This window comes from Bufo gargarizans, chromosome 6, assembly GCF_014858855.1.
Source record: "Bufo gargarizans isolate SCDJY-AF-19 chromosome 6, ASM1485885v1, whole genome shotgun sequence".
Lineage (NCBI taxonomy): Eukaryota > Metazoa > Chordata > Amphibia > Anura > Bufonidae > Bufo > Bufo gargarizans.
In genome coordinates, this window is record NC_058085.1 from 42825369 (window position 1) to 42852386 (window position 27018).

General features: G+C 42.5%; 1 protein-coding gene across 2 annotated transcripts in view; it reads left to right on the plus strand.

Moving 5' to 3' along the window:
- The window catches only part of PIK3R5 (phosphoinositide-3-kinase regulatory subunit 5), a 147928-nt gene that overhangs the window by 56402 nt on the left and 64508 nt on the right, over nucleotides 1-27018 (plus strand). For both annotated transcript variants that reach the window (XM_044296922.1, XM_044296923.1), the window contains exons 2-3: nucleotides 13269-13381; nucleotides 14866-14966. In XM_044296922.1, coding sequence (XP_044152857.1) covers nucleotides 13282-13381; nucleotides 14866-14966 — 201 coding nt within the window. In that variant the 5' untranslated portion in view covers nucleotides 13269-13281. The remainder of the gene's footprint in view (nucleotides 1-13268; nucleotides 13382-14865; nucleotides 14967-27018) is intronic.

A 27018-nucleotide genomic window follows, 5' to 3' on the forward strand; every position in this document is an offset into this window, starting at 1 on the left:
CTGACAAACAGAATTGAGCACACAGATGTTTATCTCTCACTTGCCGCTCTCGAGGACTGAAAAAAACATTACACTAAAATGAAGAAAAAAAAAAAGGTCTCAAAAACACAAGACAATCATTAGCGACTCGAATCCTAGATCCTAGTTTTCATTTGCTATTGTCATTTCTGAGCTATCTTGGTCGGGGTGACAACCTTTAATTCCCTCCTTTAGGGGTTGTCACCCAGTTTTCTGCATTGGTTACATTCCTCCGTGCTAGTTTTCTCCTGTTGCTAGGACTTTGTAAAGCCTCATGCGCACTGTGCAGGTTGTCAGAGAGATGCTTTTATGGGGGAACCGTCTGTAAACATGGCATACAATGGAGAATACCATGATTTGTAATTCTGGTAGAGATCTGACAGGAAAAGCAAAAAGTTGTCGTATTTATGAATAAAATCTAAATCACATGGAGGTAAAGTAGGGAAACAAGCCATGTGCATGAGACCGAATATTCTCTGGAGATCAGGATGAGCAGTTGGAGCTTCATTTTACATGTAGCGTTTCAAATTTAACCATGAATGAAAGCTCTATGCAGTCTATAGAGTTGGGGTGCAGACAATGCTAGAGGAAGCACAGACACTGACTGCATACTATGTACACATGAAGTATGGAACAGTAAGCTCTTGAGCTCCCCCTAGTCTTGGCTCCAGGCAGATGGAATTTTATGAACCATGGGGGGATTTACCAAGTTATGACAGTTTTCGAGCATACGTAAGTCAGAAATTTTTTGCAAGCAGCATTTTGAGCAAGGATTTTTCACTTTTTGGGATTTTAGGCTGCTGTCATCCCCTTTTGAGGTAGGTGGGGCTTATTGGAGGGGAGTGGCCTACTGGCCAGCAAATTTACTATAATTTACAACAGTTTCTGGCTCAGTTTTGCTTTCCTGTCGCATGTATTGCCATAAGTTGGTCCAAACTTATTAGGAGGCCTTTAATCAATGGTATATTGCCAGGGGCTTCAATCTAGTTACTATAAGAGGTTTCTCTACTTTATCAAACACCTGGAGTAGCTTTTTAAGGTTTGATATTCATCCTTATGGTCCACACTCGGATGATTTGATAGATAAATATACTGCTCAACAGGGGCGTAACTACCATAGCGGCATACCATGTGAATGCTATGGGGCCCAAGACAGGAGGGGGCCCAGTTGGGATCATCCCCTCTTCTAGAGGAGGTGAAAACTTGGTCAGGAGTCTACCTTCTAAAGGAACAACTTTTAGCAAATGAGGCAGTGGAAAAATATCCCAATGGTCAGTGAAAAGGGTTTAGGCGGAAACTCTTCTGTCCTGTGCGGGGGGGGGGGGTCTGGTTTGATCCCTGCTATGGGGCCCTTACTTCTCTATGTACGCCACTGATGCCCAAGTGTATTCTGCACATTGTAAATAAATTAAGACCTACAAATCCGGTGTTTTCCCCTAAGATTTACACCGAGCGGGCAATGTTTCTAGTCTGCAGACTTGGCCCGGTGCCCGCTCCTGGGAATCCTGTCATTCAGGGGTCACTATGAATGGGTCCGTTCAGACAAGGAATATAAAGCCACTTGACCCACTGTCAGGGTGAGCTTGCTTATTGTATCAAGCACGGGAAAGGGAAGCTTAATACAGTGGAGAGGAAGGCTTAATTTCCTATTGCTATTAGCTGAATGCAGGAAGGAAAAGTGATAGAGCGAACACTTCATATAATTATATATATAAAGTTAAGTGGCCATTATATTATTTAATGTGCAAGAGAAGACATTGACATAGCTTGACCAGCCATGTTACAGAGGTGGCCTGCAGCCGCGGCTGGCCTCCAGCTCCCCTGTTCGTTCTGGCGGGCCCGGCTTCCAGGGTAGCCCTGTCCTCCCATGCATGCTTGCTTTCCAGCTAAATTCTTCCCTGGCTGCCTATACGACGTGTATGCATCCTCCCTCCGTCTCTTAAAGGGCACACACTAGTCTTCACCGGCTAATGACTGCAACCTTATGGTACTTAAAGGGGTTCTTCAGGATTTTAATATTAATGTCCTATCCTCAGGATGGGTCTTTAATACCAGATCAGTGGGGGTCTGACACTCGGCACCCCCGCTGATCAACTGTATGAAGGGAAGGCGCGCGCATTGGACATGTGCCATCTCCCTTCTCTCTTCCTGTTGACTGCTGCGGTCTATGGTCTTTGCCATAGACAGCAATGGTGAACAGGAAGAGAGACAGGAGATGGCACGTGCACACTGCACGCACCATCTCCTCATACAGCTGATTGTCGGAGGTGCCGGGCTTTGGACCCCCGCTGATCTGATATTGATGACCTATCCTGAGGATAGATCATCAATAGTAACAGCCCGGAAAAACCCCTTTAAACTCTATAGCAGGCAGATGGGACTTGGATCACGGAGTAGTGTACGGTAATAGGAGCTGAATCTCGGACTCAGTTGCCATCAGTCATCTGTTGATTCACAGATCGAAGCTGAAAAGAGGTGTCTGCATATAACACGGATCTGCAGGACACCTGTGGTTCCACTAATTGATCCATTTTTTGATATGTGGGTATACTTGGGCACAAAGTATTAATGCATGGTACATTTCAATATGAAAGCTTAAGATTAAGTATAATTGCCCCACATTACTCAGTGATCCAGGTTCCATCTGTCTGCTATGGAGTTTAAATAGAAGGAGTTTTATCCCATTTTTTAATATACATATACCATTAAATATTTTTATTTTTTATTTTTAATCAACTATTCAGGCAGTGGCTTACTTAAGGAATGTTCTCCTGTTGGAAGGTGCCAGAGCAATAGGTTTCTAGTCTGCTAGTATCCTGCTAAGGTGTGCTGTATTTTGTTTGTCTGCCCATGTACCGACTTCTGCCTGTTTTCTGAATATTGACGCTCCGCTGCCTGACCTGTGCCTGATCTCCTTACTGGCTCTTCACTGCCTGTTTACTGGATTTCATGTACTCTGCCTGCCCTGACCTCAGCCAGTCACTGACTATGGTTTTGCCTGACCCCTCAGTGCCATGCACTGGTGTTTGACCCCCGTGGGTCAGTTGTCAACCAACAGAGACTACTCCAGAAACTAGTGGCCTGGTATCTCACCTGCAGCAAAGTCCAGACCGCTCTACAGTGGTTAAAGAGTGAAAACCAAGAGACTGTGAGGATAACACCCACTGTGTAACAATATATCAATTATATATATATATATATATATATATATACAGTACAGAACAAAAGTTTGGACACACCTCATTCAAAGAGTTTTCTTTATTTTCATGACTATGAAAATTGTAGATTCACACTGAAGGCATCAAAACTATGAATTAACTCATGTGGAATTATATACATAGCAAAAAAGTGTGAAACAACTGAAAATATGTCATATTCTAGGTTCTTCAAAGTAGCCACCTTTTGCTTTGATTACAGCTTTGCACACTCTTGGCATTCTCTTGATGAGCTTCAAGAGGTAGTCCCCTGAAATGGTTTTCACTTCACAGGTGTGCCCTGTCAGGTTTAAGAAGTGGGATTTATTGCCTTATAAATGGGGTTGGGACCATCAGTTGCGTTGTGGAGAAGTCAGGTGGATACACAGCTGATAGTCCTACTGAATAGACTGTTAGAATTTGTATTATGGCAAGAAAAAAGCAGCTAAGTAAAGAAAAACGAGTGGCCATCATTACTTCAAGAAATGAAGGTCAGTCAGTCCGAAAAATTGGGAAAACTTTGAAAGTGTCCCCAAGTGCAGTCACAAAAACCATCAAGCGCTACAAAGAAACTGGCTCACATGCGGACCGCCCCAGGAAAGGAAGACCAAGAGTCACCTCTGCTGCGGAGGATAAGTTCATCCGAGTCACCAGCCTCAGAAATCGCAGGTTAACAGCAGCTCAGATTAGAGACCAGGTCAATGCCACACAGAGTTCTAGCAGCAGACACATCTCTAGAACAACTGTTAAGAGGAGACTGTGTGAATCAGGCCTTCATGGTAGAATATCTGCTAGGAAACCACTGCTAAGGACAGGCAACAAGCAGAAGAGACTTGTTTGGGCTAAAGAACACAAGGAATGGACATTAGACCAGTGGAAATCTGTGCTTTGGTCTGATGAGTCCAAATTGGAGATCTTTGGTTCCAACCACCGTGTCTTTGTGCGACTCAGAAAAGGTGAACGGATGGACTCTACATGCCTGGTTCCCACCGTGAAGCATGGAGGAGGAGGTGTGATGGTGTGGGGGTGTTTTGCTGGTGACACTGTTGGGGATTTATTCAAAATTGAAGGCATACTGAACCAGCATGGCTACCACAGCATCTTGCAGCGGCATGCTATTCCATCCAGTTTGCGTTTAGTTGGACCATCATTTATTTTTCAACAGGACAATGACCCCAAACACACCTCCAGGCTGTGTAAGGGCTATTTCACCATGAAGGAGAGTGATGGGGTGCTGCGCCACATGACCTGGCCTCCACAGTCACCGGACCTGAACCCAATCGAGATGGTTTGGGGTGAGCTGGACCACAGAGTGAAGGCAAAAGGGCCAACACGTGCTAAGCATCTCTGGGAACTCCTTCAAGACTGTTGGAAAACCATTTCAGGTGACTACCTCTTGAAGCTCATCAAGAGAATTCCAAGAGTGTGCAAAGCAGTAATCAAAGCAAAAGGTGGCTACTTTGAAGAACCTAGAATATGACATATTTTCAGTTGTTTCACACTTTTTTGTTATGTTTATAATTCCACATGTGTTAATTCATAGTTTTGATGCCTTCAGTGTGAATCTACAATTTTCATAGTCATGAAAATGAAGAAAACTCTTTGAATGAGAAGGTGTGTCCAAACTTTTGGTCTGTACTGTATATATATATATATATATATATATATACACACACACAGTAAAAATACAGTATACAGACTACAATGGTCAGTGCCTTCACAATGATTCTAATGGCTCAGAGGAAGTTGAGCGGCCCTGATATCCATAAGACAATCAGCCAATCTAGCCAAGACTGGCAGGTTCAACTGAGCTTTGTTTAACATGTATGGGGACCTTTGGGGCCACACACTATAGGAGGTACAGAGGAATAACAACATCACGTACACACTTAGCCCATTTATGACATATTGCTTTTTTTAAAAACCACCCACATTCAGCTTGCTTTCCCTTCCATGTTTGTTCCCCTTTCCATCTGCTCAGCCCTACAACAATTTGTTTGCTTTGCGCAACTAGATAAGAAAGAGGGAAGTTGTAAGCTCTAGCGCCTTGTATCTGACTTTACAGGCGGCATTTACAGAGCATGATAAGGTCCCATTCACAGATCTGAGTCACTAGATTTTCCTAGTATCAGAAGACAACTCATGTTTCAACACCTATCTGCCTAAAACACTTATTGTGCTGGTAATGAGGACACCTATGGACCATCATACGCTGACTGCTTATTGCTCATGACTGCGTAAAGGGTGGATTAAGTGTATCCTAGGCCAGGGTCAGTATAACACTGCACAGTATACAGTATATAACACCCCAAAGTATATAGTGTAACACCGCACAGTATACAATATAACACCCCATACTATACCATACAAAGTATAACACGTCCATCCCCTCATAGTATATACAATACAACACCCCACAGTATTCAGTATATAGTATTTCGCAGTATACAGTATAACAGCCCACAGTATGGAGTACTCCACAGTATACAGTGTAACACCCCCACAGTATGCAGTGTATGGTATAACACCCCAGATTATGCAATACGACACTGTATGTAGTATATAGTATAATGCCTCACAGTATGCAGAATACAGTATAGCACCCCACAGTATGCAGTATATAGTATAACATCCTCTGTTACCTTTTCTGATGTAATTTCCACATAAACCTATGGCAAATTTATCCTGCAGAAACACTCCTACTGGAGGAAAAGGGACCTGTGACGACATCATCACCATGTGACCATTAACATCCGTATGTTATTGGTCACATGGCGATGATGTCATCATAGGTCCTTTCACCTAGGAGCATCATACTCCTATCTTGTAATGGGTGGCGAAGGACCCCACAGAAACATTGGGCCCAGAGCTACCGACTATTATAATCCATCATTGGCTGCGTGGCTACCTGCACAACTGCATGGCCTTTAACCATAAGCAAGTGATTGGCGATTAATTCTAGGAGTTCTCTGGTTTCATAATGATTATATTTAATCTGTCCAGAGAACCCTAAACACTGCTTATATTTGCCCCATATACCAGTTTTTCATGTCAACCCTTTCCTCCCCACGGCATCATGGCAGGATGTTTACATGCATAACTTCTTGTTTTCATCAGCTTCCTGTTGGGTTTTCTAACCAATTCCAGCATGATTTGCTCTGTAATGTTTCTTAAGGCTGACATAAAAACAGTTCTACCCTTAAAGGGTTTCTGTCATGAGAAATAACGTTATGTAGGTGACTGACATGAGCGATGTGCTAATGTCAGCAGTACATAACAGTATGTTTTATAACTCCCTGCCTGCTGCCGTTCTCTTAAAATAAAGACTTTTAAATTTGGTAATGAGCCTCTAGGTGCTATTAGGGCGTTGCGTCAGCACCTAGAGGCTCGGTCTAGGCACCCTTTGGCACGCCCAGGTCCAGTTGATTGACTTTCGAGTTCTCCTCAGTGTCCCGTAAATCCCACGCCTGTGCCGTCCCGTTTAGTATTTGGCGCAGTGAGTCAAGGACGCGTTCCTGCTGCCGGCTTCCTTCCTTCGGCGCAGTGAGGAAGCCGGCAGCAGGAGCGCGTCCTTCACTCACTGCGCCTGCGCCGGATACTAAACAGGACGGTGCAGGCAGTGGGATTTACAGGACACTGAGGAGAACTCGAAAGTCAATGAACTGGACCTGGGCGTGCCAAACGGTGCGTAGACCGAGCCTCTAGGTGCTGAAGCAACGCCCTCATAGCACCTAGAGGCTCATTAGCAAATTTTAAAAGTCTTTACTTTAAGAGAACAGGGGCAGGCAGGGAGTTATAAAGCACACTGTTATGTACTGCTGACATTAGCACATCACTCATGTCAGTCAGCTACATAACGTTATTTCTCATGAGAGAAACCCTTTTATTGGGGCGTGGGTGCAGCTATTCGGTCTGTAAGATTTTAAGTAGACTGTCCCTTTAAGCTCAGACGAGAATGCTTCTGCTAACTTTTATGTTGCATTTGATGATGCTGTTAATTGAAGTGCTCAAAAGATTGACTGCGGGATCTAATGTGAAAAATTCCTGTGGTTACCTCGGTAAACTGTAAGCACTTGACAAACCACTTAAATTGTACTCCACAGTCCACTGATGCTGATGATAACTATGGGAAATCTGAATTTCTAACAGCAGTACATATGGATAGTTCCTGCAGCCAAAGTGAGAAATTTGGATAAGGCAAAAAATATATGCATAGGGGCTCTCCCCCCTGTGACCATAGATAGGGTGAATCAATCCGACGAGCACCATATAATTTATAATTGAATAGAAAATTATTACGACAGACACCTTATGACCTATCAGCGTCCATATTATTGCTCCCAAATTGTGTGTGATAGTCTCTATTGTGTCCATTACGCCATATCTCCATAATACTATTCTTCGCTGTGGAAACATGCGTCAGCTCCGCCAGTTCTCAACTCACTATAATCAAAAAACACAGAAGAGAGGTTAAATGAACAATTAGTGAATATACCCGTTATATCACCTATAGTGATTAAAATCTCCATTATTCAATACAAAAAAACTCTGTTACCAAATATAAACCCCCATAAAAACACATACTGTATACCAAGGACAGGAACCCATATGGCCCTAAAGGTGACTTAGATTAAATTCTATATTCAACCCCTTCGGTTGTAACATATCTAAGGTATATATCCATCTCGACTTTTTTCTCCGCAAAAGGCTCCTCTCTGTCTCCACCTCTACGAAGCAGAGGCACAGAGTCAATAATCTTAAACCTCAATTGGTTAATGGCATGTCCCTTTTCTTTAAAATGTTTCGGAATTGGTAACTCCATCATCTCCTTTCTAATCGTACTTTTATGTTTATTAATTCTCTCTCTAGCCTCCATTGTTGTTTCTCCAATACAAACTAGTCTACACGGACATTGTATCACGTACACCACATAGTCTGATCTGCATGTGTATCTTTCGTTGATCTTATAAATCCCTCCATTATATGGATGGGCCAATGTATCGCCCTTCAACATATTCCCGCAGTTACAGCAACCTAAGCATGGACAGTTTCCTTTTTTCCATCCTCAGAGGCCTAATATCTGATTTTATCAATTTATCCTTCAGGTTTTTGTTACGTCTATAGGACATCAAGGGCTTCTCTTTAAATTCCTGGATATCTGGGCAACCTTTCTCCAACACAACCCAGTCCTGTCTCAAGATTTGTGCTAACTTGGGGCTCAATCCACCAAATGTGGAAACAAACTGTTTCCCCCCTACCTTTCTTCTCACTCGACATTATCTGTGTGCCAAGTCTACGCAGGAGGCCTTCCGGATATCCCCGCTGCAAAAACCTAGCATACATCTCCTCAACCCTGATTTGTAATTTCTCCTCATCTGCTACAATACGTCTAACTCTCAAAAGTTGACTCCAAGGTAGAGAGTCTATCTATGTTTTGGGTGGTTGCTCCAATAGTATAACATATTGTTTCTATAAGTTGGCTTCATAAAAATATCTGTCTTAATCCCTTCTCCTTCCACATATACCAATACATCCAAAAATTGGATTGTGACTTAGTCATGGTGAAGGATAGACCATCCATCACAATGATTAAGATAATAATAAAACTCATTCAGAGTATGTTCATCCCCTTTCCCCTCCACCAACTCAAGATGTGCTCACCGAAGTTGGACCTGTACACATACCAATCCTCGAACCGCCCCATTGGCATAAGTTGGGGCCACGCTCGACCCCATCGCCGTGCCCCTTCTCTGCCAATAGAGATCCTCCCCAAAGAGGAGAAAATTCCTCTCGAGGACAATCCCAAGCAGTCCAAGGATCAGCCATGCACAGGGTGGAGCACATCCCGAGTCGGCCAGCGCCACATCAACGGCATCCAAACCTTCAATGTGTGTTATAGATGTGTATAGTGATGCCACATCAAATGTCACCAAATAATAATAACTTACAAAAGCTACATTTCCCAGCTTCAAATCTGAGGTTTCTCTTACATAGGAGGGCGCAGCTGTGGCAAAACATCAGTTACTTTATCCAGGAAGACAGCTACTGGACTGAATATAGATCCCCTCCCAGGCACAATTGGTTTGCCAGGAGGATCCTTCAAATCTTTGTGTATTTTTGGGAGTATATATAGTGCAGGTGTAATTGGTTTCTCCACAATGAGAAATTTATTCAAATCTTCATCAATAATCCCCTTTTCATAGGCATCATTGACCTTTTTACCTATCAATTTTTGAATCTCAAACTTGTGATCCTTCACTAATTTTGTATATACCGCCTCATCTTTCAATTGTCTCCAAACCTCCATTTTGTACTTCAATGTGTCCATTTCCACAACTGCACCCCCCTTGTCCGCTTGTTTAATAGTTAATTGCTTATTCTCCATCAACTGTCTTAATGCATCTCTTTCAAATCTTGAGAGATTATGTTCGACACCCATAGATGTATATACAGCAGGGCGGTCTTTAATATTGATTGGACCCTGGGCAAAAATTTACTTATCAGTGCTCTGGGCAGCTGGGCTCAGGCTAGAAGTGGGCACCGCTCTGCAGGAAGGAGACCGGGGCTCGGTTCATCCTAGCATTACAGTGCACCCCAGAGTATGCAGTATAGCACCCTATAGTATACAGCACCCCACAGTATGCAATATAGCACCCCCACTATACAGTATACAGCACCCCACACTATACAGCACCCCACAGTATAAAGTAGAGCTGTATAGCTTCCCCTTTTGCCCCTTGTTAAAGACGGCCCTGATAATCAGCCCTCATTTCAGCCACCCTGCGGGTCACCAACTCAATGTATGATTCCACAAAGTGATTGTCCTGAGGTGGAGCAAATCCGCTCTTCAGTCTCAGACCATAATTTCTCAAACACATCATGCTCATATCATGTTGACATTTCACATTATCTCCAGGTTTATCTGCAAAAAAAGCACGTAATCTCGAAATTCCTAAAAAAAATTGTAAATCTATCTCCAACTGGAACTAGTCAACCTTCTCTATAGGACAGAATGAAAGTCCCTTATTTAACACTTTAACTTCCATGTCCGTCAGCTCAATTGAAGATCTATTTACCACCAAACTCAATTCTGAGGATTCTTCCTGGTTGTTGGTCGTGGTCTCTCCATCTGATGTTTTGGAAAATACCTGCCTCTTCTTCTCGGAGCGCCAATGTTTCCTTCTGCCCCTTCTGTTCTTCCTCCTTGGGCTGCCTCCCGACCTCCTAAAAAATCTGATCAGGTTGACTCATCTGTAGAGTCTGAATCACATGTAATAAAGCCAAATGGTGTATGTCCAAATCTTCTTCCTCTTCTCTTAACTTGAGGACCTCTCATTTGTAAAACCTTTGCCAATTGTAAACCTTACCGGTCTTATAGTCCTCCAAGTCACAATGCCACTTATCTCTTTTCACCTTTTCTGTTTCCATGCATACGTTGAGTTTTATAATACTCCAGGAGTGTACTTCAATGCAATTCAACAGTCACAGCTTTTTTACTCTCCTGCTCAAACTTTCTTTTCAACAAATCAATTGAGGGTGCACTTAAAAAGGTCACATCTCCCTTAGCTGCCCTTAGAAAGCCCTGTATATCCTCCTCAGTATATGAGTATGTGTTGATCGGTATTGTACTTGCCACTCCTGTTGTCGGGCCCAGGGAAATATTCTCCCCCATTTCAGGATTCCCCTTGTGCACGTCCTCCAAGTCAAGTACCAGGGAAATTTAGTTTCACCATTTAATATAATACATCTCTTACAAAAATGAACATACACATCTATATATAAAAAAAATATATATTTTTTTAAATCTCTGAAATAAAAACAATATCTGGTGGCAATGTTAGGAAAAATGCACGTATGGTAGATCTATTGATGGTAGTGAACTATATATTATAAGTTATTACTACATCCATACAATTATCAAAACATTGCCACATTGGATGTTATACTTCAGCAATAGTATTGTAGATGTAATGCACAGCACTGTTCAAGGTATTATCTTCTTCCGATATGATGACACATTTATATATGCTGGTATACAATCTATAATATCCGCAAATGATTTCCCTCCTAAAAAGGTGGTTATCTCTTTAAAAAGTAGTTAATATTCGTGTTAACTGTGGATTCATTTACTACATTAGTTATAACAATATTTGTGTAACTAATGTAGTAAATTAATCCACAGTTAACACGAATATTAACTACTTTTTAAAGAGATAACCACCTTTTTAGGAGGGAAATCGTTTGCGGATATTACACCCTCACCTAAAGAATTATTAGGAACACCTGTTCTATTTCTCATTAATGCGATTATCTAGTCAACCAATCACATGGCAGTTGCTTCAATGCATGTAGGGTTGTGGTCCTGGTCAAGACAATCTCCTGAACTCCAAACTGAATGTCAGAATGGGAAAGAAAGGTGGGCTACAACAGCAGAAGACCCCACCGGGTACCACTCATCTCCACTACAAATAGGAAAAAGAGGCTGCACGAGCTCACCAAAATTGGACTGTTGAAGACTGGAAAAATGTTGCCTAGTCTGTTGAGTCTCGATTTCTGTTGAGACATTCAAATGGTAGAGTCCTATATTTGGCGTAAACAGAATGAGAACATGTATCCATCATGCCTTGTTACCACTGTGCAGGTTGATGGTGGTGGTGTAATGGTGTGGGGGATGTTTTCTGCGCACACTTTAGGCCCCTTAGTGCCAATTTGCCATCGTTTAAATGCCACGGGCTACCTGAGCATTGTTTCTGACCATGTCCATCCCTTCATGACCACCATGTATCCATCCTCTGATGGCTACTTCCAGCAGGATAATGCACCATGTCACAAAGCTCGAATCATTTCAAATTGGTTTCTTGAACATGACAATGAGTTCACTGTACTAAAATGGCCCCCACAGTCACCAGATCTCAACCCAATAGAGCATCTTTGGGATGTGGTGGAACGGGAGCTTCGTGCCCTGGATGTGCATCCCTCAAATCTCCATCAACTGCAAGATGCTATCCTATCAATATGGGCCAACATTTCTAAAGAATGCTATCAGCACCTTGTTGAATCAATGCCACGTAGAATTAAGGCAGTTCTGAAGGCAAAAGGGGGTCCAACACCGTATTAGTATGGTGTTCCTAATAATTCTTTAGGTGAGTGTAGATTGTATACTAAGTTTCACTTGGTATTACGTTCATCAGAGGTGGTTGTCCCCTTCATGCAAAGATAAGTGTTAACAATGGCTAAAATTAGTTGGTTAATTGTATTATCTGCATAAATATTCTTATCAAATGTCACTGAGTTGTTACTGTGTCCATTTCATCCACTGTTCATTAGATCATAACAGTAGAAATATTGTATCTCTTAAATATCAATCTGTAACTGCCGCTACACCGTGGCGATCGATACCTTGGTATCAATTGCCTCTTTCCTGAAGATAGCTCAGATCGCAATACCTCAACTCCCGACAGCACTGTATGTATTCCCCGAGGATGGTACCTGGCGTCCCACGTGGTTCTGTGGCTTGGAGCTCGGCGTCCCACGTGGTTCTGTGGCTTGGAGCTCAGTGTCCCATGTGGTTCTGTGGCTTGGAGCTCAGTGTCCCACGTGGTTCTGTGGCTTGGAGCTCGGCGTCCCACGTGTTCCTATGCGCTGACTTCAGGTTTCTCAGTCCTGTAGCTTGTTGGGGGATTGTGGGAGGAGGACTTAATAGTCGGTACTGCGCTTCTCCTGTCTTTTGATAGAACGATGTTTTAACATATATCCATGGATATTTCAAAGTGGGTCAAGAGGTTTACAGGTATATGTCTCAAACCAGAGATTTCAGAGATTTTAAATTTTTAATTATTATTATTTTTTTTATATATAGATGTGGATGTTCATTTTTGTAAGAGATGTATTATATTAAATGGTGATTTAAAGATACGTTCTCTCTGGATGGTTTCAGATGAAGAGTGCCTGAGAAATTTGGATAATAACACGATTTTTAGTAACTGCATTCTAGGTGTTGAAGCTAAAGGTATTAGGTGAGAATTACAATGTCGCAATGAATCTGCTTTCTCTCAGGACATGCCTTAAAATGCAGAACACATCCTGCACTGAGGACAGGATTCAGCATGCGCTGGAGAGGTGTCTGCACGGGCTCAGCAGGACACCGGGATCTTCTTCCTCGTGGACAGGTAAGATCACTGCAGCTGCTAATAGGACAGCATCATATTCATGAAATAGTACATGATGTGACGCTTCTCCTCAAATATGAGTGTATAACCTGAAAAGATCTCACAGAGGCACGGGATGTGGTGTTTATAAAGTATGATCTCTGATGTAAACTTCTATTTTATCCTCAGAAACGGCACGACTCCTTTCCATGGACTGTGTACAGTATTACAGCTCATTTAAAGGGGTTGTCTCACTTCAGCAAATATCATTTATCATGTAGAGGCAGTTAATACAAGCCACTTGCTAATGTATTTTGACTGTCCATATTGCTTCCATTGCTGGCTGGATTCATTTTTCCATCACATTATACACTGCTAGTTTCTATGGTTACGACCACCATGCAATCCAGCAGCGGTGGTCGTGCTTGCACACTGTAGGAAAAAGCTATGGCCTCTCTGGTGGGACTGCACATAGGCTAGTGCTTTTTCCTATAGTGTGCAAGCATGACCACCACTGCTGGATTGCAGAGTGGTCATAACCATGGAAAAGAACAGTGAATGTGATGGAAAAGTGAGTCCAGCCAGCAAAGGAAGAAATATGGATAATAACAATACATTAGTAAGTGTCTTGTATTAACTTCCTCTACATGATAAATGCTATTTAACTCAAAGGGGTTGTCCTCGCACTAGATATCAATGACCAATACTCAGAATAGGTCATCTACATCAGATCGATGGGTTACAACAATCGGCACCTCCACCGATCAGATGTTCTCAGGGGCCCCTGATGCCAGAAATAACAGCAGACACAGCCAGAAGCAGAACGATTTGTCCACTGCGTGGTGGTCGGGCCAGGTTGCTGCATTCACTTGAGCTCAGCTCCGATTTACTGGACTATGGTGGCACAGATCACCCATAGGCTCCCATTTTAACAAAGTGTATACTGCAGGGTATATATAGTATATTATTTTATTTTTTCCGTGGGATGCCACTGTGTGGAACAGAGCAGAAATTGTGTAAATCCATACAGGTGAAACAAATAGATATACTGTACCAATGGAGGCCATAATAGTAAATGGGGGCCTATGGATATGGACACCGGGTCGGAAGCTTTCTCGATGTACATAGAAAAAAAGACACTGCAGTTACAGTAAATTCAGCCTTAACTTTAAAACTAAGGGCGTCAATGTCTCTGTGCCCGGTTCACCAGTCTGACTGGGAAGGACTGCATTCTGCTAGGGGTGCTGCCACACGGTCATGTTTTCTGGTGCCGTTTTTTAAGCCCAAATCAGGTGTGGATCATAAAAGGAGAGATATTATTAATTATTACTTTTTTTTCAATTCACTCCCGATTTTGGTTTCAAAAACTGCATTAAAAAATGGAACTTGGGGAGCACCCCAAGTAACGTATTTCATTTGTGTAAATTAATCTCACGCCGCACTGCAGGTTATGATGTGTGACAGCGCTCATTCACCGTTCTAATCGCTCTTCTCTTCTCTTACAGCTGGGCTGTGTCTTAATTACTGGAGTTTAGCAGAGCTGGTCAATCGCGAGGCCGCCAATCACATTATACTGGCTGAAAAAATCCTGGAAAGGACCAGAGAGGTGAGGGATGATTTATATATCTTATTAGAGGTTATTCATGTCTGTTCCAACCTCAGCTGTCTTCTTAATCATCAGCTAGAGAAGGGAATAGGGGTGGCAGAACTTTAGTAACTCTAAGTATATGGAGAAATCTCATAGACCTGCATTTTGTCTTGTGCTAATAAATGTAAGACAAGGAGTACAGCAAAGTGTACACAACACAAGAGCCTGTTTACACCAGATTCACAAAAGAAGAGGGGTACTTTACACCAAATGATGGCTCAGATCGGAAAGATGACATCACTAGTCACATATCTTCTGGAGGATGACATCACTAGTCACATATCTTCTGGAGGATGACATCACTAGTCACATATCTTCTGGAGGATGACATCACTAGTCACATATCTTCTGGAGGATGACATCACTAGTCACATATCTTCTGGAGGATGAGGTCACTAGTCACATATCTTCTGGAGGATGAGATCACTAGTCACAAATCTTCTGGAGGATGAGATCACTAGTCACAAATCTTCTGGAGGATGAAATCACTAGTCACATATCTTCTGGAGGATGACATCACTAGTCACATATCTTCTGGAGGATGACATCACTAGTCACTTATCTTAGGGAGGATGACATCACTAGTCACATATATTCTGGAGGATGACATCACTAGTCACATATCTTCTGTGACATCACTAGTCACATATCTTCTGTGACATCACTAGTCACATATCTTCTGGAGGATGACATCACTAGTCACATATCTTCTGGAGGATGACATCACTAGTCACATATCTTCTGGAGGATGACATCACTAGTCACATATCTTCTGGAGGATGACATCACTAGTCACATATCTTCTGGAGGATGACATCACTAGTCACATATCTTCTGGAGGATGAGGTCACTAGTCACATATCTTCTGGAGGATGAGATCACTAGTCACAAATCTTCTGGAGGATGAGATCACTAGTCACAAATCTTCTGGAGGATGAAATCACTAGTCACATATCTTCTGGAGGATGACATCACTAGTCACATATCTTCTGGAGGATGACATCACTAGTCACTTATCTTAGGGAGGATGACATCACTAGTCACATATATTCTGGAGGATGACATCACTAGTCACATATCTTCTGGAGGATGACATCACTAGTCACATATCTTCTGGAGGATGACATCACTATCTAGTCATCTTCGGAAGGATGAGATGACATCAGCATTATCAATTCCAGATTTAACAACAGAGAAAAAAATGTTCATGCTTTCTTTCTTATTTTTTTTGTGTATGATCATCTCAAAGGGAAAAAGTTTCACCTTGTAGTCACATATGAATGGAACTCCACTTGCAAAGGGGTCAGGTTGTTTGGAAAGTGTAGAAATAAAAGCAGATGTAAGCTCATATAAAATTTGCAGCAAACTCAAACTTTATCTTACATATATATATGGATTTTAGTCTCTCTATAGGAGAACACAGTACACATTTAAGTGCCATAGCTTGGAGTAGCTCTTGCAGCTCTGCTCCACTGTATTTCTCAAGCTCTGATGGGAAGTCTTCATACTCTTCCTCCCCCTGTCCAAGTCAAGTGTTGCTGCAGCATAGGCTCCTCTTCACTGCTGCCTCATCTTCCAACAGACCCAGCTTGTCTCAGAGATTATAACTACTATAATACTGCCTCTTATGTACAAGAATATATCTACTATAATACTGCTCCTATGTACAAGAACATAACTACTATAATACTGCTCCTATGTACAAGAATATATCTACTATAATACTGCTCCTATGTACAAGAATATAACTACTATAGTACTGCTCCTATGTACAAGAATATAACTACTATAATACTGCCTCCTATGTACAAGTATATAACTACTATAATACTGCCTCCTATGTACAAGAATATAACTACTATAGTACTGCTCCTATGTACAAGAATATACCTACTATAATACTGCTCCTATGTTCAAGAATATATCTACTATAATACTGCTCCTATGTACAAGAATATAACTACTATAATACTGCTCCTATGTACAAGAATATAACTACTATAATACTGCTCCTATGTACAAGAATATAACTACTATAACACTGCTCCTATGTACAAGAATATATCTACTATAATACTGCTCCTATGTACAAGAATATAACTACTATAGTACTGCTCCTATGTACAAGAATATAACTACTATAATACTGCTCCTATGTACAAGAATATAACTACTATAGTACTGCTCCTATGTACAAGAATATACCTACTATAATACTGCTCCTATGTACAAGAATATATCTACTATAATACTGCTCCTATGTACAAGAATATAACTACTATAATACTGCTCCTATGTACAAGAATATAACTACTATAATACTGCTCCTATGTACAAGAATATAACTACTATAATACTGCCTCCTATGTACAAGAATATAACTACTATAATACTGCTCCTATGTACAAGAATATAACTACTATAATACTGCTCTTATGTACAAGAATATAACTACTATAATACTGCTCCTATGTACAAGAATATAACTACTATAATACTGCCCCTATGTACAAGAATATAACTACTATAATACTGCCTTCTATGTACAAGAATATAACTACTATAATACTGCCTCCTATGTACAAGAATATAACTACTATAATACTGCCTTCTATGTACAAGAATATAACTACTATAATACTGCCTCCTATGTACAAGAATATAACTACTATAATACTGTTCCTATGTACAAAAATATAACTACTATAATACTGCCTCCTATGTACAAGAATATAACTACTATAATACTGCCTCCTATGTACAAGAATATAACTACTATAATACTGCCTCCTATGTACAAGAATATAACTACTATAATACTGCTCCTATGTATAATAATATAACTACTATAATACTGTTCCTATGTACAAGAATATAACTACTATAATACTGTTCCTATGTACAAGAATATAACTACTATACTGAACTGGGAATTGAACTGAATGAAACTGATATAATGAGAATACATGCACACTCCCATGGCTTTTCAAGGTGCATCAGAGTGCAAGAGCACACATATAAAGTCCTTACTCAGTGGTATTTAACTCCAAAGCAAATGTTTATTAGGGGCATGAGACAGGACGACAAGTGTTGGAGATGTTTGGAGGATGCAGGGACTCTATCCCACATCTTCTGGTACTGCCCTAAAATACGGCCATATTAGGAGGGGGTCTTATCCTCTATTCAGAAGATAACAAAAGTCACTATAGACGTGCCTCCTACCCTTGTGCTCCTGTGGCTCCCAACTCCCTCTTTCTCTCCCTCTAAAAGGTGCTTGACCACCCAATTGCTCCAGGCCGCGAGACTGCTTATCCTGCAGCACTGGCTGTGTACGGAACCCCCCTCTGTGGAGGCATGGCTGAATAAAGTAGACCATATCTGCCGTATGGAGGAGCTGGTGAGTTGGGAGGACAGGAACCACAATAAATATGTCAAGCTGTGGACACCATGGCTCTTATTTAGAGACGAGGTATCTGGGTCTCATAGAAGTGATAATCCAGAAGCCCACTAAGAGGTGCGGTACTCACGCATTATTGTCAGGTAGTCTAGAACATGTCAGAGCCATTGTAGCATAGTACCTGCTTATATGATTAAACTTCATTTTGCACTTTATTTAACTGATGTGCTACATATGTACAAGTGTCATGGACGGATTGTTGTTTTCAATTTTCCCTTTTCTCCTTCCCTCCCCCCCTCACCCATTCCTTACCCTCCCTGATTTTTCCTCCCTCCTGTTCCTCTACTCTTTGTGATATTATGTTCACTAGACATGCTACAAGATGGGTGTACATTGTAAGGGCTCATAACTGCCATATTGTATTAGCACTATGTGATGTGGTTATATTGTCTGTATCTGCACAATGGGTATCTTTGCTGTCCTGTTATCTTTGCACGGAACTCTGTCAAGCCCATGTTCACAGTCTGATATGTATGTTCTAAACGATGTACGCTATTGATCATCATTATGTCTATATCACTACATGTTGATGTAGTATGCCTTTTTTGCCATTTTCTCAATAAAAAGAAAATTTTCAAAGAATATAACTACTATAATACTGCTCCTATGTACAAGAACATAACTACTATAATACTGTCTCCTATGTACAAGAATATAACTACTATAATACTGCCCCTATGTACAAGAATATAACTACTATAATACTGCCTCCTATGTACAAGAATATATCTACTATAATACTGCTCCTATGTTCAAGAATATAACTACTATAATACTGCCTCCTATGTACAAGAATATAACTACTATAATACTGCCTCCTATGTACAAGAATATAACTACTATAATACTGCTTCTATGTACAAGACTATAACTACTATAATACTGCTCCTATGTACAAGAATGTAACTACTATAATACTGCTCCTGTGTACAAGAACATAACTACTATAATACTGCCTCCTATGTACAAGAATATAACTATTATAATACTGCCTCCTATGTACAAGAATATAACTACTATAATACTGCTCCTATGTACAAGAATATAACTACTATAATACTGCCCCCTATGTACAAGAATATAACTACTATAATACTGCCTCCTATGTACAAGAATATAACTACTATAATACTGCCTCCTATGTACAAGAATATAACTACTATAATACTGCCTCCTATGTACAAGAATATAACTACTATAATACTGCCCCCTATGTACAAGAATATAACTGCTATAATACTGCCTCCTATGTACAAGAATATAACTACTATAATACTGCTCCTATGTACAAGAATGTAACTACTATAATACTACTCCTATGTACAAGAATATAACTACTATAATATTGCTCTTATGTACAAGAATATAACTACTATAATACTACCTCCTATGTACAATAATATAACTACTATAATACTGCCTCCAATGTACAAGAATATAACTACTATAATACTGCTCCTATGTACAAGAATATAACTACTGTAATATTGCTCTTGTGTACAAGAATATAACTACTATAATACTGCCTCCTATGTACAAGAATATAACTACTATAATACTGCTCCTATGTACAAGAATATAACTACTATAATACTGCCTCCTATGTACAAGAATATAACTACTATAATACTGCCTCCTATGTACAAGAATATAACTACTATAATACTGCCTCCTATGTATAAGAATATAACTACTATAATACTGACTCCTTTGTACAAGAATATAACTACTATAATACTGCTCCTATGTACAAGAATATAACTATTAGGGGGGCGGAGCTTGACCGGCCGCATGTGAAGAGAGCTCTCCTCTCCACAGCCCTATAAAGTGGTTTATCTCGCACCCTAATTGCTCAAAGATGGGGAAAGTTGGCAGATACTTGCCCAAAGACAGAACCGAACCCCTCAAGCAAGATCGAGGGCCCTCCGATATGGAGAAATACTTCAACAAGAGGACTACAGCTACGGCATCAGAGCGACCTAAGATGGCGCCGACAGACCCGGATGAGACGTCGAGAGAGCTGATAGCCCGTACACTGAGGGTTCCCTAGGCTCGCAGGCTGAAGCAACAGAACCTATCTCTAAAAAGTTCCTACAGCAAGCGCTCACATCGGCATTATTCCCGGTGATGCAGGAGCTAAATGAAATCAAAGGGGACGTTAAGCATATCGGCCATAGAGTGGAGTGACTCGAGCAAACACAGAGAGCCATTTTAGAACATGCCCGCACATTGGGTGATAACTCCTCCGCATACCTGTCCTCCCTGGATCACGCTTACGCCCTGATCGAAGATCAGGAAAACAGGAGCAGGCGAAAGAATGTGCGCTTTAGAGGCCTGCCAGAGACGGTGTCACATGAAGAGCTGCCTGCTGCAGCGGCCGGCATTTTTGAATCTCTACTAGGCCCTGAGAGCGCTTCAGCGGTCACAATCGAGCGCATTCATCGCTCTTTGCGCCCTAAACCCAAGGAGGGTGATCCCCCTCGTGATGTAGTCTGTGGACTTCTGCGCTACATGGATACCGCTGCATTATTCAAGGCGGCCAGAGAGAAAGGGGACATTCAGCATGATGGGGCCAAGATCCTGTTATTCCAGGACCTCGCGCCTTCTACCCTAAGCAAGAGAAGAGCCCTACGCCCAGTTACAGAAATCCTACGGCTGAACAGAATCCCGTTCAAGTGGCTTTTCCCTTTTGGCCTTACGTTTTCTAAAGATGGCAGGAGGTGCACCATACGGATCCCCAGTGACCTGCCGGCGGCGTGGGAGCTGCTTAATACTACGCCACAAGACATACCATCATGGCTGCCCTCAGCGGACACTGGAGTCCCGCTCCCAGAACTCCCTGAATGCTCCAGATGGTCAAGAGTAACCCCAAGAAAAGGATCGGGATCCAAACAGATTTACCTGAACTGTCGCTGCAGGTCGTATGTCTCCTTCTTCCACAAGGGCCTCCTAAGTTCTGTTTTCTTAAGGGGGCACCTTTGTTTGGCAGGACTGCAGCGCCTTAGATGTGACCGGTGCTCGTTAGCACGCGGCCGGTGGTTAACTAAGCGACTGCCATAGTTGTTATTTCAGTGCTATATGATCCCTTAATTTCACCGGGAGATATCGATATACATACTCTAGTTCTAATACGAGTTTATTGAAATGTATGGGCCCGTATCTGTGAATAAGGGGTTAATAGATTTGCCGACATAATCTTGAGCACACTTTATAGGGGTAGGGAATTCAAATTTGTGGCTTCAGGAGCAGTATCGACTGACACTGTGCATGTTGGTCTGCTCTCATCTAGTCACCGGAGGTCCCTATGCCCTGTTCTGGTGTCTTTCCACCTCATGTGAGTTACTCTTGTGTGGCCTGCTACACATGCTGTCCACGTTGGCGACAGATCATCAGTGGGTCTCACTTGTCGCAGGAAAATACCAGAATTTTCTGAGTTATGTACCCAGTTTACCTGTCCATGCTCACATATTTTAATGCACATGTGTATATGCGTAAATTGATGTACCGATGGCTACAGTGAATTGTACCTCGTTTAATGTGCGGGGCTTTAACACCCCTCAGAAACGCTCGCTGGTGATCCGACTCCTGAAGAAGCGACACACTGACGTTTGTTTCTTCCAGGAATTGCATTTTAAAATGGGCCATGTCCCTAAACTCTCTCAGTCCTACTTTCAGCATTGGTTTGTCATCGCTCATGCCAAGGCTTCCAGGGGTGCGGTATTCGCCATATCTAGGGGAGTTCCATTCTCCCTCATTGCATCTCTGGCCGACCCAGAAGGTCGCTACATGTTTGTAAAAGGTAAGCTGGGGACGGTCTTAGTGACATTGGCGAGTCTGTATAGTCCTACTAGGGGGCAGGGTCCATGGCTGGAAACAACCCTAAATAAACTGGCATCATTTGCAGAAGGCGTATGGCTGGTAGGGGGAGACTTTAACGTCGCCTTGAACCCCTTGGTAGATGCGTCCGATCATTCCTCCCAATTGACCCACGTAGCTTTAAAGGGTTTCTACCACTTGCATATCACATATTTGGTGATCAGACACTAGCGATCCGCTAGTGTCTGATGTAGCTTACAAGCTAATTATTACCTTAATCCGTTCGGCCCATACCTCAAAAAAAGCACTTATATCTTTATGCAAATGAGCCTCTAGGTGCTATGCAGGCGTTTTTCCAGCACCTAGAGGCTCCGTCTACCTTGCAGTTTGCCGCCCATCGCCTCGCTCCAGCACGCCCATCTTCAACTCTATTCGATCCTCCCCCTGCTTCTGCCTTCCGAAATCTCGCGCCTGTGCCGTTCGTCGCGGCATTCGGCGCAGGCGCAGTCAATGTCTGACCGCTCCGTGCTCAGACATTTCCACTGCGCCTGCGCCGATGACATCGGCGCAGGCGCAGTGGAAATGTCTGAGCACGGAGCGGTCAGACATTGACTGCGCCTGCGCCGAATGCCTCCGAATGCCGCGACGAACGGCGCAGGCGCGGGATTTCTGAAGGCTGAAGCAGGGGGAGGATCGAATACGGTAAGAGATGGGCGTGCTGGAGCGAGGCGATGGGCGGCAAACTGCAAGGTAGACGGAGCCTCTAGGTGCTGGAAAAACGCCTGCATAGCACCTAGAGGCTCATTTGCATAAAGATATAAGTGCTTTTTTTGAGGTATGGGCCGAACGGATTAAGGTAATAATTAGCTTGTAAGCTACATCAGACACTAGCGGATCGCTAGTGTCTGATCACCAAATATGTGATATGCAAGTGGTAGAAACCCTTTAAGCAGGATAAATAAGCACATAGCGGGAGCTCAGTTGCTAGACACATGGCGATTGATTCACTCTAGAGATCTAGACTACACATTTTTTTCAGCCCCACATAGGGTCTATAACAGATTAGACTATGTCTTTATTTCCAATTGTCACGCAGGGCTAGTGAGTAACTCCACCATTGATCCCATGACAGTTTCTGATCACTCTCCAGTCACGACATCCGTGGTGTTCTCTGATCTGCCTCAGCGCTCTAGACAATGGAGACTTAATGAGACTCTACTGGATGATGCAGAAGAGGTGAGGAATATAGAGATTAAGCTGCAACAGTTTTTTAAGGAAAACATCACGGATGACGTTTCTATTGCTACTGTGTGGGAAACGCACAAGGCTGTCATTAGAGGCCAATTGATTGCACTTGGTAGTCAGAAGAAAAAGGAAAGGTTGGCAACCTTCCATTCTTTGATTGAGAAGATCTCGATCCTGCAATCCCTACATAAAAAGTCTAAATCTATAGAGGCCCAATCGGATCTTAAACTCGTGAGAATAAAGCTAAAGGATCATCTCAACTACCACCAGGCTAAATCCTACCAATATGCCCAATTCCGTTTTTACGCTCACGGGGATAAAGGTACTAGGCTTATGGCCTCGCTCCTTAAACAGAGGAAAGACACCTCTTATACACGGAATTACGGATAAGACTGGTCAACTGAAGCATAAAACCTCGGACATTGCGACGGAATTCCAACACTTTTATAGCCAACTTTACGGTTTGAAATGCGCGGAAAACGACACAGAATCGGATGTAGCACTAGCGGCTGATGCGTTTCTGTCCAACCTCACATTACCTACACTCAAGGCTGAAGAGAAGGAGCGGCTTCTTGCACCAGTCACTAGGGAGGAATTAGCCGTTGTACTAGGCTCTATGCTTTTGGGGAAAAGTCCCGGGCCTGATGGGTTCTCGGTGGGGTATTATAAAAAGCTATCAACTACCCTAATTCCACATATGACCGCCTGATGTAATTCCCTGCTAGACGGCTCTACCCTTCATAGACAATCCATGGAGGCGACGGTCACAATTCTCCCGAAAGCAGGGAAGGACCCCAACCAGTGCGGTAGTTATAGACCGATTTCGCTCCTTAATGTAGATAAATATGGGCCAAAGTTTTGGCTTCCCGTCTTGCTCCATTACTGCCCAGACTGATCCATCCTGATCAGTCGGGGTTTGTCCCCGGGCGAGAGGGCAGTCAAAATTTGTGTAGAGTGATCTCAGCGATGCAGCTAGCTAGGAGAAGGGGAGTCCCACTAGTGCTACTGGGTGTGGATGCGGAAAAGGCCTTCAACAGGGTGAGATGGAGCTACATGAGGAAAACACTACATAAATTTGGCATTCCTGAAAGATTTCAAGCTGCCATTATGTCCCTATACCACGATCCCAGTGCTCGTATTAGAATAAATGGAACATTATCTCAGCCTTTCCCGATTACGAATGGGACCCGTCAGGGCTGTCCTCTGTCACCTACATTATACATCATGGTTATGGAGACGTTATTACAAGCCATACGGGAACACCCTGGCATAAGAGGCATCAAAGTCCATGATAGCTCCCCTGAATTCGTAACTGCTGCGTATGCGGATGATCTTTTAGTAATGCTCACCAACCCTGTCGAGGCCTTTCCGCATCTTCTATCCCTTTTTAAGCAATATGGGAGGATTTCCAATTTTAAAGCCAATTACACAAAGTCGGAGGCTATGAATGTCTCAGCACCAAACAAAATGATCTCATTACTGAAGGATACAACACCGTTCATTTGGCAGAGCTCACATCTTTCCTATCTAGGGATTAAGCTACCTGCTAGGTTGGACCAAATATTCCCTCTGAACTACAGCCCCTTACTTAAAGATATGCAGAATCAACTTCACTCTCTTAAAGTCCCTTATGTGTCTTGGATGGGCAGGAAGAATCTTTTAAAAGCATTCATCATGCCCAGACTCCTTTACGTGCTTCAAATGTTACCCATTTTTCTCCCCATGTCCTTTTTTAGTAAGGTTAAGAAGCTTTTTAGGACATTCTTGTGGGGGGGGGGGGGGGGGGGGGGGGCGCTAGGATAGCCCATAGTAGACTAATACAGAGAAGGAACACAGGGGGATTTGGGCTGCCAGATGCGCACCTTTATTATCAAGCGATACATCTGAAAATGTGGATACATCTGCACGCCTCTAAATGCCAAACCTGGGGTAGTGAATTAGAGCTTGCTCAACTCTCATCAGTTCAGAGGGCGGGTCTTTGGGGCCTCAACACTTCCAACCTCAGGTCGCAGGTGTTACTAGGAGGAACGGCCTCAGTGATACAGCAGTTAAACAAGACTCATAATTAGAGTTGAGCGAACACCTGGATGTTCGGGTTCGAGAAGTTCGGCCGAACATCCCGGAAATGTTCGGGTTCGGGATCCGAACCCGATCCGAACTTCGTCCCGAACCCGAACCCCATTGAAGTCAATGGGGACCCGAACTTTTCGGCACTAAAAAGGCTGTAAAACAGCCCAGGAAAGAGCTAGAGGGCTGCAAAAGGCAGCAACATGTAGGTAAATCCCCTGCAAACAAATGTGGATAGGGAAATGAATTAAAATAAAAATTAAATAAATAAAAATTAACCAAAATCAATTGGAGAGAGGTTCCATAGCAGAGAATCTGGCTTCCCGTCACCCACCACTGGAACAGTCCATTCTCAGATATTTAGGCCCCGGCACCCAGGCAGAGGAGAGAGGTCCCGTAACAGACAATCTGGCTTCATGTCAGCAGAGAATCAGTCTGCATGTCATAGCAGAGAATCAGGCTTCACGTCACCCACCACTGCAACAGTCCATTGTCATAAATTTAGGCCCAGCACTAGTGTTGAGCGGCATGTCCCATATTCGAATTCGCGAAATTTTGTGAATATTCGAAAGAATATTCGTAAAATATTCGCGATTATTCAAATTCGTTATTATTTCGCATATGCGATAATTCGAATTATCGCATAATACATATGCTATGCAAAATTCACATGTGCGCTAATGAAATCGCCTTACGAAGATTCGCAACTCAATTCAATCACTAATGTATGAATGCAATGCCCTTTGCCTCTGTTCTGGGACAAGTGTAGATATTCGCATGTGCGCTAATAAAATCGCCTTACGAAGATTCGCAACTCAATTCACTAATGTATGAATGCAAAGCCCTTTGCCTCTGTTCTGGGACGTGCCGATATTCGCATGTGCGCTAATAAAATCGCCTTACGAAGATTCGCGCCTCAATCACTTTCTAGGCAATGTGAGTAAGATCTGAGCTGTTGGACCTTTGGGAAACAATCAATTATATGTGTACTGTAATTTTGTGGGGGGGGGGGGGAAACAAAAAACGAATATTCGTTTTTACGAATATATAGCACTATATTCGAAATATTCGCGAAATCGCGAAGTTGCGATATTCGCGAAAAAAATTTGCTTTTCGAATATTCGCGCTCAACACTACCCAGCACCCAGGCAGAGGAGAGAGGTCCCGTAACAGAGAATCTGGCTTCATGTCAGCAGAGAATCAGTCTTCATATCATAGCAGAGAATCAGGCTTCACGTCACCCACCACTGTAAGAGTCAATTTTCATAAATTTAGGCCCAGAACCCAGGCAGAGGAGAAAGGTCCCGTAACAGACAATCTGGCTTCATGTCAGCAGAGAATCAGTCTTCATATCATAGCAGAGAATCAGGCTTCACGTCACCCACCACTGCAACAGTCAATTGTCATAAATTTAGGCCCAGCACC